The 13,240-nt window shown below is 30.4% G+C and overlaps 2 protein-coding genes across 2 annotated transcripts; both read right to left on the reverse strand.

Annotated features, from left to right (window-relative positions):
* Positions 1–34: 34 nt before the first annotated feature.
* On the reverse strand, positions 35–5,238 carry LOC109800055 (ras-related protein RABH1b-like). The gene is made up of 6 exons (XM_020360736.3): positions 4,968–5,238; positions 3,846–3,916; positions 2,980–3,068; positions 2,423–2,534; positions 1,632–1,722; positions 35–396 (listed from the first exon to the last, which is right to left on the reverse strand). Exons 1-6 carry the CDS (start codon positions 5,082–5,084, stop codon positions 256–258), a joined length of 621 nt encoding a protein of 206 aa, XP_020216325.1. The 5' UTR covers positions 5,085–5,238; the 3' UTR covers positions 35–255.
* A 1,433-nt stretch (positions 5,239–6,671) lies between these two features.
* On the reverse strand, positions 6,672–10,732 carry LOC109800054 (ras-related protein RABH1b). The gene is made up of 6 exons (XM_029271794.2): positions 10,498–10,732; positions 9,808–9,878; positions 8,823–8,911; positions 8,288–8,399; positions 7,460–7,550; positions 6,672–7,133 (listed from the first exon to the last, which is right to left on the reverse strand). The coding sequence occupies exons 1-6, from the start codon at positions 10,612–10,614 to the stop codon at positions 6,990–6,992; spliced, it is 624 nt and encodes a 207-aa protein (XP_029127627.1). The 5' UTR covers positions 10,615–10,732; the 3' UTR covers positions 6,672–6,989.
* Positions 10,733–13,240: the final 2,508 nt, after the last annotated feature.

Consider the following 13,240-nt stretch of genomic DNA (forward strand, 5'->3'; position numbering starts at 1 on the left):
TTTATGGGCATCTCTAGCTGGCTTTAAGCAATCATGAAGAAGAAAGTGAATCTGTCAATGTTTATATTTCAAATTACAATCATATTAAAATAATAATGAATAGTGAACTAAACAATCACCCGATTGTATCGATATTAGTTCTTCTCTAACTTTTTATCATAGAATGCTGTTAAAAGTCAAACATAATGAACCTTTACAGATTTGAGAAACGTACATTTCAAAATAAATAGCACAAAGCAAAAAGATAAGGCAAATTCAGCAAGCACATCCGCCAGACTCAGGTTGAGATTGATGGCCACCAGAAGATCTTAGGTTCACGTCAACCATATCTTCTTGTTTTGTGGAAGATAGTGTTTCCATTCCAGGTAATGCAGCAGCAATTTTTCGAAAGAGGGCCTAAATGTAGGTTTTACAAGTCAATACACAATAAGTCAAAACCAGAAAATATGTAAAATCATGCATGCAAATGAAGGTAATCTGATAACTGAAGCAGTTAGCCTTTTAAAATTTATGACAACCAAAACAAATATATCTCTGTTGGGATGGGAAGGGCCCTGTTAGTTAGGTCTTGTCAGTTGAGAGAAGGCCTTAAAATCTGTTAGAATAGGTCATGTAGTTAGGTTGTTATAAATAGAGGTAGAAGATGATGATGGGGTGTTTTGTATTTGTTTTGTAGAAATATATTTTTTTAAGAAGATCGCTATATAATTTATTCTTATAGAGAAGTTATAATACAAAAGTCAAATATTGATATCATCATATTCTTAAAAATAAGGAAATAAATTTTAAAATAATTCAAACAAATTAAATTTAAACATTTAAAATATAATTAATAGATTTCTAACAAAACTAATTTATTCTTTTCTTTTTAAAAATTAAAGATATATAAGCATATTTTCGATAGATGATAGGGGAGGGAGTAAGGTCTTAGTTGGATGAACTTTTCAAATAAACACTTATAGTAGAAGAAATTAAGGTGGTAAAATGAATTAAGCTTATATGCATAAATTAAAATCCGCTTTGGAAAAGTTAAATGAAATAACTTTTATGAATTAACTTATGCATAATTTTAACTTATAGGAGATTAATTCATTTTACCTTCTCATTTTCTTTTCTTATAAGTACCTATTGAGAAGTTTATACAATTAAAATCTTAGTGAGTGAGGATTAGTTTTGGATGGAGAGTCATTCTTGTAGATTTTTCCCTTGCCCATTCTGCTATCACACCGGTTAAGAGTGACAATTAGGTATTTGATTGATAAAATCTCGTTTGATTTAGTTTCTGACCCAGTTTCCATCAATCTCAACATAAAGGAAGGTAAATTTTGGAAAAGTCTATGTCTAGTAGAAATAACCAACTGTTGTCAGCACTGTTCAACATCTCACTAGAAAACGACACCCAGTCACTTACCACAATAGTTTATATGAATGTTATCTTCAATCCCACATTTGAACCATATCCAATATATATCCCAAGACAATGCAAGAGCTATAAAGTTAATGGTACGAGAAAAATAATTTCCAAGTATTTTTCCAAGGTTAATCGGAAAGAAAGTACATGTGTGCAGGGTTCAATGAGGCTAGACAAGCAAATTATTGCAAAATTATCATAAAAGAAGGGGGAGGCTTACCTTTATATTAAAGCCAGCTTTGGCACTAGCTTCAATGAACATGACATTTAGTTCACGAGACTTAGCTTCTCCTTCCTCTGTAGAGACTTGCCTATAGACTCGTGAAATAAAAGGTGACACCAGAAATGAGAAGCAGAATGGGTATTTAAATGAACCCTCTTAGGAGACATCAAAACAGCATCGTAAAGCAAACATGGAACATCTGAAGAACAAAACAATTCAAGCAACTAAAGCCAAGTAGCAAATCTATACCTTTCCTATGATATGACAATCACATGATATAGGGCTGTGCTAATTTCTAAGACTTTAGCTTATATGGTATAGTAGCAGTAACCTGCTGATATATTTTTGAAATGTAAGCAACATTCTTAGAGCACTGGTTAAAATTTAGGAGAATGAAGCACTTTCTTAGTTCACCAAGTCAGGAAACAACATTTATTTTGAAACTTGTGTTCAGCTAGAATTAAAAAAAAATCACATTTTAACAAGGTTTCCATGCAATTGAAGCAACCACACTGAAATGAGAGAAGGTCATTTGGGATAAAATATGTTGATAATTTTTTTACTGTCCCTCTTCCATATTTCCCCAGCCCCATCTCTCTCATATGCATACATATCTGATGAAAAATATACTTAAGAAAAACAAAAGACAAAATACCCAGAAAATGATGAACTAATAATTAGTCAAAATTGAAGAGGTACTAGTTAATAGAAAAACAAAAGAACCAGGCCATGAAACAGCCCATAATAAACCATATGATGAAGTCATTCTACATTTCTACCATTATTACCTCTTATCCACGAGATCAGTTTTGTTCCCAACAAGAACAATAATAACATCACTGCCTCTCTCACTGCGCACCTCTTCAATCCACTTTGATGTGTTTAGGAAAGTTTGACGGCCTATTTCATAAGAAAAATGAAAATTATAATGCAACCTTCTAAGTCTTCTAGAAAATGCAGAAAAATTTTATGCACAGATGATTGAAATCATGTAGAGAGATCCAAGAAGGTGACACTGGATAGTAGGCTGAAGCTGTCAGAGAAGGTTAATTTTCTAAAGAGTTTAGGTTCTTTACAATGTTTCAGTTAATTGACACAAGTAACTTCAGACTCTGAGGAACATGTCTTGTTCAATTGTGTTCCAGGTTTTAGGAGTCCTAGTATAGTTAAAGAAACCAGGAGGAGAGGGATTCTGCTTCCTTGGATGTTGAAAACTAGCATTTGGCTTCTTTCCAAAATAATGATGTTTCGGACACATATTCCCTTGAGAAACTTAAGTACTATTGTAATGCAAAAGCAGCAAAAAGAAAGGAATAGGTGAAGAGAAACACCCTAAATAGCATACTTGCAACATCATAAGCAATGACTGCAACAGATGAGTCCCTGATGTAGCTTGGAATAAGACTTCTAAATCTTTCCTGTCCAGCTGTATCCCTGTTGTCACACATCACACATGAAGAAAAAAAATAAAGGTTTTGTGGGGAAAAAAGATTAAAAATAAAATATTAAATGATGAAGGAATCCTGTAGTGCTAATATATGTAAATGCAATTAAACACATGAAACTTCATGAACCCTCACTCTGATTAACCAATACGCAGCAATTTTTAACACTTGAAGTAACAAAGCTAAACAAGATACAAATAGTAAGTGATACTTGAATTCTTTAGACTGCCTGCGAGAATTCCTGTCAACCCCTAAGAATTTATACTGATTACAAGTCAATTACCTAATTAAAGATAACTCCTAAACTGTAGGGATATGATATCAGGATATTATCCGTATACCAGAAAGTTATAAGCACCAAATGTTTCTGATTCAAAGACATTTGAATCGTGTTTAGCATTGAATCTATCAAGTTGAAAAAGGCATTTAACCAATGCATGTTGGTACAAGTGGCAAGGATCTTAATTCCACTTAAACAAGATCTTGAATTTAAGCCTTGCGTAAGAATTAAACAGACATTGCCTTCTTAAGTGAGTCTACCTAGCTTGCTTATGAAGTCTTTCCAAAATTTAGCATGGAAAAATTATATTGTTACGAAATAACATTGACACTCCCCTACCTCTTTCATTTAAAATAAGTAACCAAACAATGGGAGAGATTGAGAAAAGCTACCCCACGGTCCCCACCCCTCTTTGCCCTTCCATTTTATTCCCTAATATCACTATTTCCCCCATCCTGGTGGAATTTCCAACATGCCACATCTTACCATAGCTGCAGCCGAACAGTTCGATCTTCAAGATACATAGTTTTGGATAAAAAATCAATACCAATCGTAGCCTGTTTGAAAAGATAATAATAAGTTTAAGTACAAGAAAAAGACATAGCGACTAAATGTATAATCCATTTCAAAAATGTATACGGTGCAAAAAAACATTCAAGCACATTATGCTTATGAGACAACCTAGGTGAATGATAACCTTATTGAGAAGACATGCACATACACAAATGAGGAAACAGTTAACAAAAAGGTGTTTAATAACGCAGATTAATTGAAACATGTTCTGTATACTATGATCAAGTTGAATAACTGGATCACGCTGACATATATAACATCTAAATATATATTGCTAGTGGAAAAGAAAGTAGAAGTAGGAGAATACATGTATTATTTTGCATCATTATAAGACGAAGTGAAGAGAAAGAACCAAAATTTTCAAGTGAATCCTTTTCTTATATCCTCATATAGGCATTAAGAAAAGACAACCCAGACAAAAATAGGTAATTTATTGATAAATTATAAACACTTAAGATTGAGTTTCATGATATAAATGTTCACGTTACTGCCTTACTAAAATACAAAAATCAAAAACACAAGTCTTAGACATAAAGTCGTTCATGGGCTTCTACGGTTCTACCTAACAAACTTGAGCTTTTATGAGAGTTATTTAACATGGTATCAGAACCGCTCAGCAGCTATAAAGTTGAATTTTGGCATATTAGAGATATAAAACCAGCCATTCATGGGTAATTCTACCTACCACCTTAAGGATTTATTCATTGACAAAGAAAAAGGTCACATTTTCCATCCAGTTAGATACCATAATTGAAATTATTCTCTCCCTAAAACTCTCAATTATTTCACTTTTCTGTCCTTGCATTACCCTATAAATTAGCAATATCTATAGAATATCATCAATTATGATATATCTACATCATAATTGATCCCACAGGAAAACCGTGATCTATTAAAACTACTTTCAATACCAAAAACACGTATGATATATACATTCAGATCAATGATGATAATGGTAATTCAATGATGAGGTGCAGCATTTTATTTTTCATGATCATAGCAATGACATTGAAAGTAAAAAGTGGATCTGATGACCTGATAAGTGTTGTCAAATTTGTCATACATGAAGCGAGTGATGATGCTGGTTTTGCCCACAGACTGATCACCCAAGAACACCAGCTTGTACTTTGCAAGAGCCGACACTGGCGCCATTTTCACAACACAACACAACACAACACACCTCAATTCAACAAAACGCCCTTCTCATTCAGATTTCCTCCTTTCTCTCCATCATGCTCAACATTTTGTGTTACTCAAATTTAACCAAAAATATACTTTATAGGTGCACTACTACAAGTAAATTAATGTATTTTTTTCCAAGTGTGGATTTATTATATAAAGTAAAATTTATAATAAATTATATATAAATAAATAATACAAGTGAATATATAAATTATATTTTAAATTAGTAGAAATAGATATTTTAAATATATAAATTATATTTTAGATTTATAATAAATAAATAAGTTATTTTTAGTAATCTTTTCTTACCAAAATAAAACTTATTTTAAAAGAGTTAGAATCGTTGACATCAAACATTATAGAACTCGAGACGTTAATACGGAATTCGAATTTTCTACACTCAATTTATTAACCTGTTGATTGTCTGTCCAATTTTACATGATACAGGTAATCATTTTAAGGAAAATTAAATTATTATTAGATAAATTAATAATTTATTATATCATTTATATTTAATCATTAGTGCTGCAAATACATATAGATAATTGTATAATTATTTTCATTTATTTTTAACCACTTACGAGATAAATATATAAAATGTAATTTCCTCTATAAAATATATAAACCCTAAACCCTAAACCCTAAACCCTAAACCCTAAACATGTTCAATAACTAATTTGATGGATTTTTCAATAAGGTTACCTGTTAGGATTTCTAATACTTGAAATATTAGTTATGTAATTTTCTTATTTTAAAGACTATTTAAGAGGGAGAATAATACTTTAGAAGGAAATAAAAGGTGTTTTCAATAAATTTAAGAGTATTAATTTTAGAAGAACATTTGTAAATTTAGAATGCTCGTCGGGAGCTTTTGAATAATACTAGTTTGAGTAATTTCAATTTATAGAGTATTTGATATTGAACTAAAGGAGTACTGCTCTCCATAAAAGATGTATTTAGATTGCTTTCCACCTCTTTCTCATCATTTGTCACTAATAAACAGTATTTTTCACAATTTTTTTTCTTAGCAAACTACTATTTGAAATCTTGTTTAAATTTGGTATTTGTCTAATCTTTTGTTTTATTTTGGCCTTTCATTATGTATTTCAATTTATTTGGTGTTTCAATTTGGTCTTTTTATTAATTCCGGTGATTTTTTACTATCATAAATTTTCCTAATTTTTAGGACACAGTAAAATCATATTAAGGTATAGCACAACCAATACAAGAAAATCCATTTGCAAATTGTTAGAACACAAGTGCACAAACTCAACTGAGAAGCGTGATGATAACCGAAGGTTTTCCGAACATAAAATGTTACCATGTTCGCCAAATATGCAACTACAATTTGGCAGAATACTTGATAGACATTCAATGAAAATTGTTTTGGTTATGTATTTCCATATTTTGCAGAGGGGCTAATTGCTAAGAACATAATAGATCTAAAACTACTAGACTCGGTCTTCCCCGGCCACCATTGTCAGAATTATCATTATTGTTGTGGACACTTGGCTAGAAAGCCCTAGCAAGATGGAAAATCATGGTACCATGAACAAGTAAATCCAAATGAACAAGTTAAACAGAAACATATGTCACAATCCAAATGAACAAGTTAACTTCTAATCTTATCACACGTTTTATAGGGTACAATGAACATAATTCAATTCTTGGTTGGCCAGCTTTACTACTCTCTAGTACATTATCGCAGGCATAATCAACTAACAACAACATTCTAGACAGAACTTGTATCAACCCCTACCCTGCACCACTTGTATATTCTTTCATCTTTCATATAATGCTGTAGAAGACTAAAGTAAAACCTGCATAAAACAAAGGCATGACACAAAAAGGTGCACCGCACAATATAAGGCATATTTAACAAGAACATCCACTTGACTGGGGTTGAGATTGAGAACTGCCACTTGTAGACTTTAAGTTTACATCAACCATGTCTTCTTGTTTTGCAGAAGATAATGTTTCCATTCCGGGTAATGCTGCTGCAATTTTTCGAAAAAGGGCCTGTACAGATATCCAATAACAAAATACATGGTAAGTTGTAAGCAAGAAAAATATTAGAACCATATAAGGATCTCAGAAGTTATTTTCAAAAGAGAGGGGGAGGGAGACCATGCAGAAACCCCACGGGTTTAAACAAAATTCATATATGCAAGCAATTTGAAGCATATGATTAAACAGTAAAAAGTAGTTCATCATGTTGATATTCGAAGGTCCAAATACGTGTGTAGAGTCCAATCATCACATTTTTTATGATTCATTTGACTCTGGTCAGAAACAGAGCATTCAATGAAAATGTAGAGAAAGAGAAAAAGTTGGCAGTCAGTTACCTTTATGTTAAACCCAGCCTTAGCACTAGTTTCAATGAACATGACATTGAGCTCACGTGCTTTTGCTTCCCCTTCCTCTATAGAGACTTGTCTGCAGATTCACACAAAGATGGTTGGTAAAACAAAACAGTTAATTTCAAAGTGTGACACTAGCAAATCTCCAGAACTATATAGCAAGAACATACTATGCCTATGGAACATCTTTAAGGTCAAACTAACCATGCAGCTAGAGCCTGAAAAAACCTTAAATTTCTTTTATACATCCAAAACTAGATAAAGGCCAAGACTTGTCTTCTATGGTAGGTTTAACCTGCATGCAGCACATATTTAAGACTTTTAACTAGTAAGCAATATCTTAATTCTTAATCGTAAGCATTCCTACATCCCACACGTTGTCATCTTCCTACCCCAGACCAATAATTTATTCCTTCCCTACAACTTTATGTATGCAGTTGTAAGCACTTAATCCGTATATCAAATGGGTAACGGGATAATAAATCAGATAAAAGAAGGGATAAGGAAACAAATAGGTAATTGCCTAATGGAATTGTATATTGGACAAAAAAGGAGGTAATAATAGGAAAGAAATAAGATAAATAAGCCACTGTAACCAGATTGATAATGTCCTAAGTGATTCATATTACAAATTTACAATTTAATATTCTAGGTAGAAACAGTTACAGTTTAAGAACAATTAGCTAAAGTGGTCAGTTAAGTCAGTATGTGTGGTTTGGTTAATTGTTCTTGACTGAAATTAATTTTGCCAACAGTTCCCAATTTGATTCTCCCTAAAATCAATCTGACATTCTTCTCTTCATTACTCATTACCTTTTTTCAACAAGATCAGTTTTGTTCCCAACAAGAACAATAATGACATCACTGCCTCTCTCTGTTCGCACCTCTTCAATCCACTTTGATGTATTTAAGAAAGTCTGCCGACCTATACAACAAGTATATGAACTTTATCAGAAAGCGTTCTTGACAGAGCTCTCAACAGACATTTCATCCAACAAAATATTCAAATCATGTAGAGAGATTACAAATGGAATTTGGATGGCATGGTTTGCTATAAAAGGCTATTAAGCAAGAGTTGGAGCTAAATTACTATATCATTCTGCTACTTCCTATGGCCTAAACAAAAAATAAAATGACATCCTGCTTCAACAGCACATAGTATTTAAAATAATGTGAAGTCCATAAGTTAACAGTCAAACTCAAAGTTATTCGATAAGTAAACAATAAGAAGCTATATTAGCAGCTTCGATCAGATTAACTACAATTAAAAGGCACAAGCCATGTAAGAAGGCATAAAACAACGGGCAACAATAAAAAGTGAATAGAAAGCAAATCCCAAATTACGTACTTGCAACGTCAAATACAATAACAGCTACAGATGAGTCCCTGATGTAGCTTGGAATAAGACTTCTAAATCTTTCCTGTCCAGCTGTATCCCTGTCAGAACACATGAAAAGATGAGCATTTGGAAAGTGGAAAGCATCCACGCTGAGGAAACAATCACATAAGCACGAGATAGAAAACCATGAAGTATGCATGATATCTCAGGTTTAGAAATAGAAATATACTCGACTAAATAAAAAATATTTTATTTCTGTAGAATGTAGATATAAATTTTGTAAAAACTCAAGAACAAGGTAAGTTAAAAGTTAATAACAAAAAAAATACATAATGAGATGCAACAGGATATACAATATGAAGGATAACACTCAGCACATGATGTGAAACATTGAAGGCAGATTGATTGTAAACTAAAGAAACAAAGAGAAATCTCAAGAATTCATGCATGTATAAATTCAGTAATCTAAAGAGAAGTAAACTCTTTTGTACAATGGTCCTATTAATCATTATATAATTTCCAGGGAGAGAAGAAACTGATGAAAGACTACTTAATCTCTCCCTATATGCCCACAAATTTAAAATAAGTTATTTTTGCTCCTATTTGGGATGAACAGAAGTAAACTTAATTCATGTCAGCAGAAGCAAAATATGAGCATTGAGATCTACTGGAAAGTGAACCCTCGCATTCAGGTGAAATTTAATTATAATGTCATTATTATAAAGTAATTCCGCTCATCCTATTATCGCCTGTATAATAAAATTGGGGGAACTGTCCCATCCATGCTTTCCCTCCTCTTCCAATCCTTTCCTAAAAACCCAGTCGTTTCCTAACCATTTTAGAGCTTGTTTGTATATAAGCTAAAAGTGATTTTAAGAGTTTCTCTAGAAAAAAACTCTTTATTTTCATGTTTTTAGTAGAGAAATTCTCAAAAGGTCTTCTAAGTTTGTATCCAAATAGACTTATATTGTGACACATTAGTCCTGGATCTTACCACAATTGCAGTCGAACAGTCCGGTCTTCAAGATACATAGTTTTTGATAGAAAATCAATACCAATTGTAGCCTGCACGAAGGCAAAAATCAAAATCAATTAGCATTCAACAAAAATATACTAGTAAGATCAAGTTAAGGAGATGAAAATACATACATCCAAAGAAGCGGCATGCCTATTACACTTAGAAAGTAATCTAAGCCTAAACTCAACCAGATTACAAGCACACAACGAAAACACAAGTATGCATATTATAATCCTCGTGACGAAAATTGAGCGCAACAAGTCAGTAACAAGATCAAACTAAATGACAGACTAAGTAAAGATATATGGCCGAAATAGACCGCTAACTCATTTTCTTATTGAATCACTTTAAACTAAGATTTATAATCAAATCTATAACACAGAGTTGAGTTCTTCTACCTTATTATTTTAAATAAAATATTAATTATAATAATCACTCAGCATAGCAGTTTGATGGATAGACTATACCGAAAGGAAAGGCAAATCCCATTCAGAAGCAGGTATAAATCTAAATCCAAGCAAGCTAACATCGATTTTCTTTTAATATGCATAAAAAAAACAAATAATCAAATCAAACACCGAAGAATGAAGGTTTAAGAAGTGGTTTTAGGCTTAAGGAACTAAGTTGAGAGTTTTTGACGATTGGATCTGACGGTTAGGGACGAACCTGATAGGTGTTGTCGAATTTATCGTACATGAAACGAGTGATGATGCTGGTCTTGCCGACGGATTGGTCACCCAAGAACACAAGCTTGTACTTGGCCAAAGCTGAAACTGGCGCCATTTCGAAGCGAAAGAGGAATCAGAAGAAGCCGAGAAAAACCCCGACGAAGGCAGGGGTTGATCTCGGATTCTCGGCGAAAGGAACAAGAAGACGCGGAGAGATTTAACTATTGCACTTTATGTCTTATTTAATGGGATTGCATCCACGCAGCACCAAAATATTAAATAAAATGAAATTCAAGCCTATCTCAACAATATTTTAAAATAGAGTTAGTTAATAATCATCCTACACATGTTAATGTAAAGTTTTACATCAATCATATTTTTTAAAATTGTTTATTTTATTATTATTTTATCAAATAAGTAACTGACATGTCACTATTAAAATATATGATTGGTTGTCAGTGTAAAAAAATTTTACACTGACAGTATATAGGTGATTAACTCTTTAAAATATATATATATATATAGACAGTAGAGTTCAAACGATACTGATGTAATTTATATTAAATATTTTTAAATTCAATCATTGAATTATAATTTCATATCATTTTATATGTTTATATCAAATTTTGTTAAAATTAAACAATAACTTAAAAATAATCAAAATGTTCATATTTTATTATATTTTAAAATATATATTATGTTAATTTTTTTTTGTAAAAATAAAGTATCAAATCATTTTTTATTAATATAAAATTTTATATATATGATTTAAGAGTAAAAAAACTTCAAATTTAACGGTTGAATTTATAAATATCCTTATATAGGACTTCCAAGTTGTTTTAAACTATGTTTGATACAAAGTGGTCACACATAAGATTGTTACTTCATGTGAAAGGCATTACACATCACACAACTAATCTTGAAAAGTGTTTTATTAGGAATGACAATGGGGTAGGTCAGGACAAGTTTTGTTCTCCCCGTTCTCACCCCCATAAAAGACGAGTTTGAGTATAAATTTTAAAGAGTTAAGCTTATATTTTTAAAACAACTTGGAAGTTCTATATAAAGATATTTATAAAAATAAACAAATTTCAATCTAACAGTTGAATTTATAAATATCATTATATATGACTTTTAAGTTGTTTTAGATTATGTTTGATATAAAGTGGTTTAGGGTTTATGGTTTAGGGTTTAGGGTTCAGGGTTTAGGGTTTAGGGTTTAGGGTTTATACATAGATTGTTACTTCATGTGAAAGGCATTACACATCTCACAACTAGTCTTGAAAATAATTTTATTAGGAATGACAATGGTGTGGATCAAGATAAATTTTGCTCTCATCATCCCCACCTCCATAAAAGGCAAGTTTGAGTCCAAAATTTAAAGAGTTGAGTTTATATTTTTAAAACTCATTCCCATCTTCATTAGGTTTTGTTAGGTTTAGGTAAACTCATTGGAAACCTATCACTTTTTTAAATGAATTTTAATTTACTTAAACATTTTAAATAAAAATAAATTATAAGTTAATAATTATATTATAATATAAATAGTATAGAAAAAAATAAGAAAAGTTATACATAGAAGATTTAATAATCAAATTATATTTTTAAATAAACATATAATTTTAAGTTTGTTACTTAAATATTTTTATAGCTTAAATTATTTAATTATGAAAAATAAAAAAACTTAACTTTAATATATATATATATATATATATATATATATATAATTAAACACCTATATACTGCTAATGTAAAAATTTTTTGTACTGGTAACTAATTATATTTTTTAATTGTGTCATGTCACTATTAAAAATAAATGTGTTTATAGTGACATGACACAATTAAAAGATATAATTGGTTGTCAGTATAAAATTTTTTTACACTAACAATGTATAGATAATTAACTCATATATATATATATATATATATATATATATATATATATATATATATATATATTATATACATATTTTTTTGCTGTAAAAAAAAAAAAGGTCAGTAGGGCAAGGCGGAGATTTATATACTCGAAATCAAATTTTCAAGTTAGAGAAAATTCGTACCGGATCAAAAATAAGTTTTTCTTATCAAAATCAATCAAAATTAGTTGGATATCTAAATGTACGCAATTAATTTAGTTGTTATGGCTAAGTTTTATCAAAAGAGAAAGTCTTGTAACTAATATATATTTCCTCAATATCATATATTTTTAAAATGTTTCATACTTTTTCTCTTGTTCTAAAATCTTTTAAGTTTTATATATTTCAAGTGATATTAATTATTTTATATATATACTTTTTTTGATAATTAATATTTTATTGCATAATTATAAATTTTTTTATTTTACATACTCAAAGATATTTAATGAGAGTATTTTAGACTCAATATATAAATTATTAAGTATTTCTTAAGAGGTTTGCAAAAGTTTACAAAAAATTTGATTCGGAATGAGTATTTTTTATGTGAGATTTATATTTTACTTATGCACCATTTTGTGTTTGATTTATATTAATTTTGGACTCTACTTTTGAATCGTGTAATATTTGAGTCCCTTGTTTTATTTTTTCAATGATTTTAATTATGTCATTATTTATGTGACAATAATAATCTATAAGTAAAAATTTGCAGCATTTTTAATTAATTCGTGAAGTAAAATATATTTTTTTAAATTAAATTAAAAAATATAAATTTTTAAAAAATTTATTTCTAAAGTGTTGAATATAATCAAATGTACGAATATATTT

The sequence above is a fragment of the Cajanus cajan genome, chromosome 11 (assembly GCF_000230855.2).
Source record: "Cajanus cajan strain Asha chromosome 11, NIPB_CcT2T_4, whole genome shotgun sequence".
Classification (NCBI taxonomy): Eukaryota; Viridiplantae; Streptophyta; class Magnoliopsida; order Fabales; family Fabaceae; genus Cajanus; species Cajanus cajan.

What these genes read in the sequence shown, in the direction of transcription:
- LOC109800054 (XM_029271794.2), bottom strand. Translation starts at nt 10,614, where the DNA reads ATGGCGCCAGTTTCAGCTTTGGCCAAGTACAAGCTTGTGTTCTTGGGT. An exon ending in AATTCGACAACACCTATCAG is followed by an intron (nt 9,879 to 10,497) that starts GTTCGTCCCTAA and finishes GCCTTCGTGCAG; the next exon opens with GCTACAATTGGTATTGATTT. An exon ending in ACTGATCTTGTTGAAAAAAG is followed by an intron (nt 7,551 to 8,287) that starts GTAATGAGTAAT and finishes GTGAATCTGCAG; the next exon opens with ACAAGTCTCTATAGAGGAAG.
- LOC109800055 (XM_020360736.3), bottom strand. Translation starts at nt 5,084, where the DNA reads ATGGCGCCAGTGTCGGCTCTTGCAAAGTACAAGCTGGTGTTCTTGGGT. An exon ending in CATTGCTTATGATGTTGCAA is followed by an intron (nt 2,535 to 2,979) that starts GTATGCTATTTA and finishes CTTATGAAATAG; the next exon opens with GCCGTCAAACTTTCCTAAAC. An exon ending in AAGCTGGCTTTAATATAAAG is followed by an intron (nt 397 to 1,631) that starts GTAAGCCTCCCC and finishes ACCTACATTTAG; the next exon opens with GCCCTCTTTCGAAAAATTGC.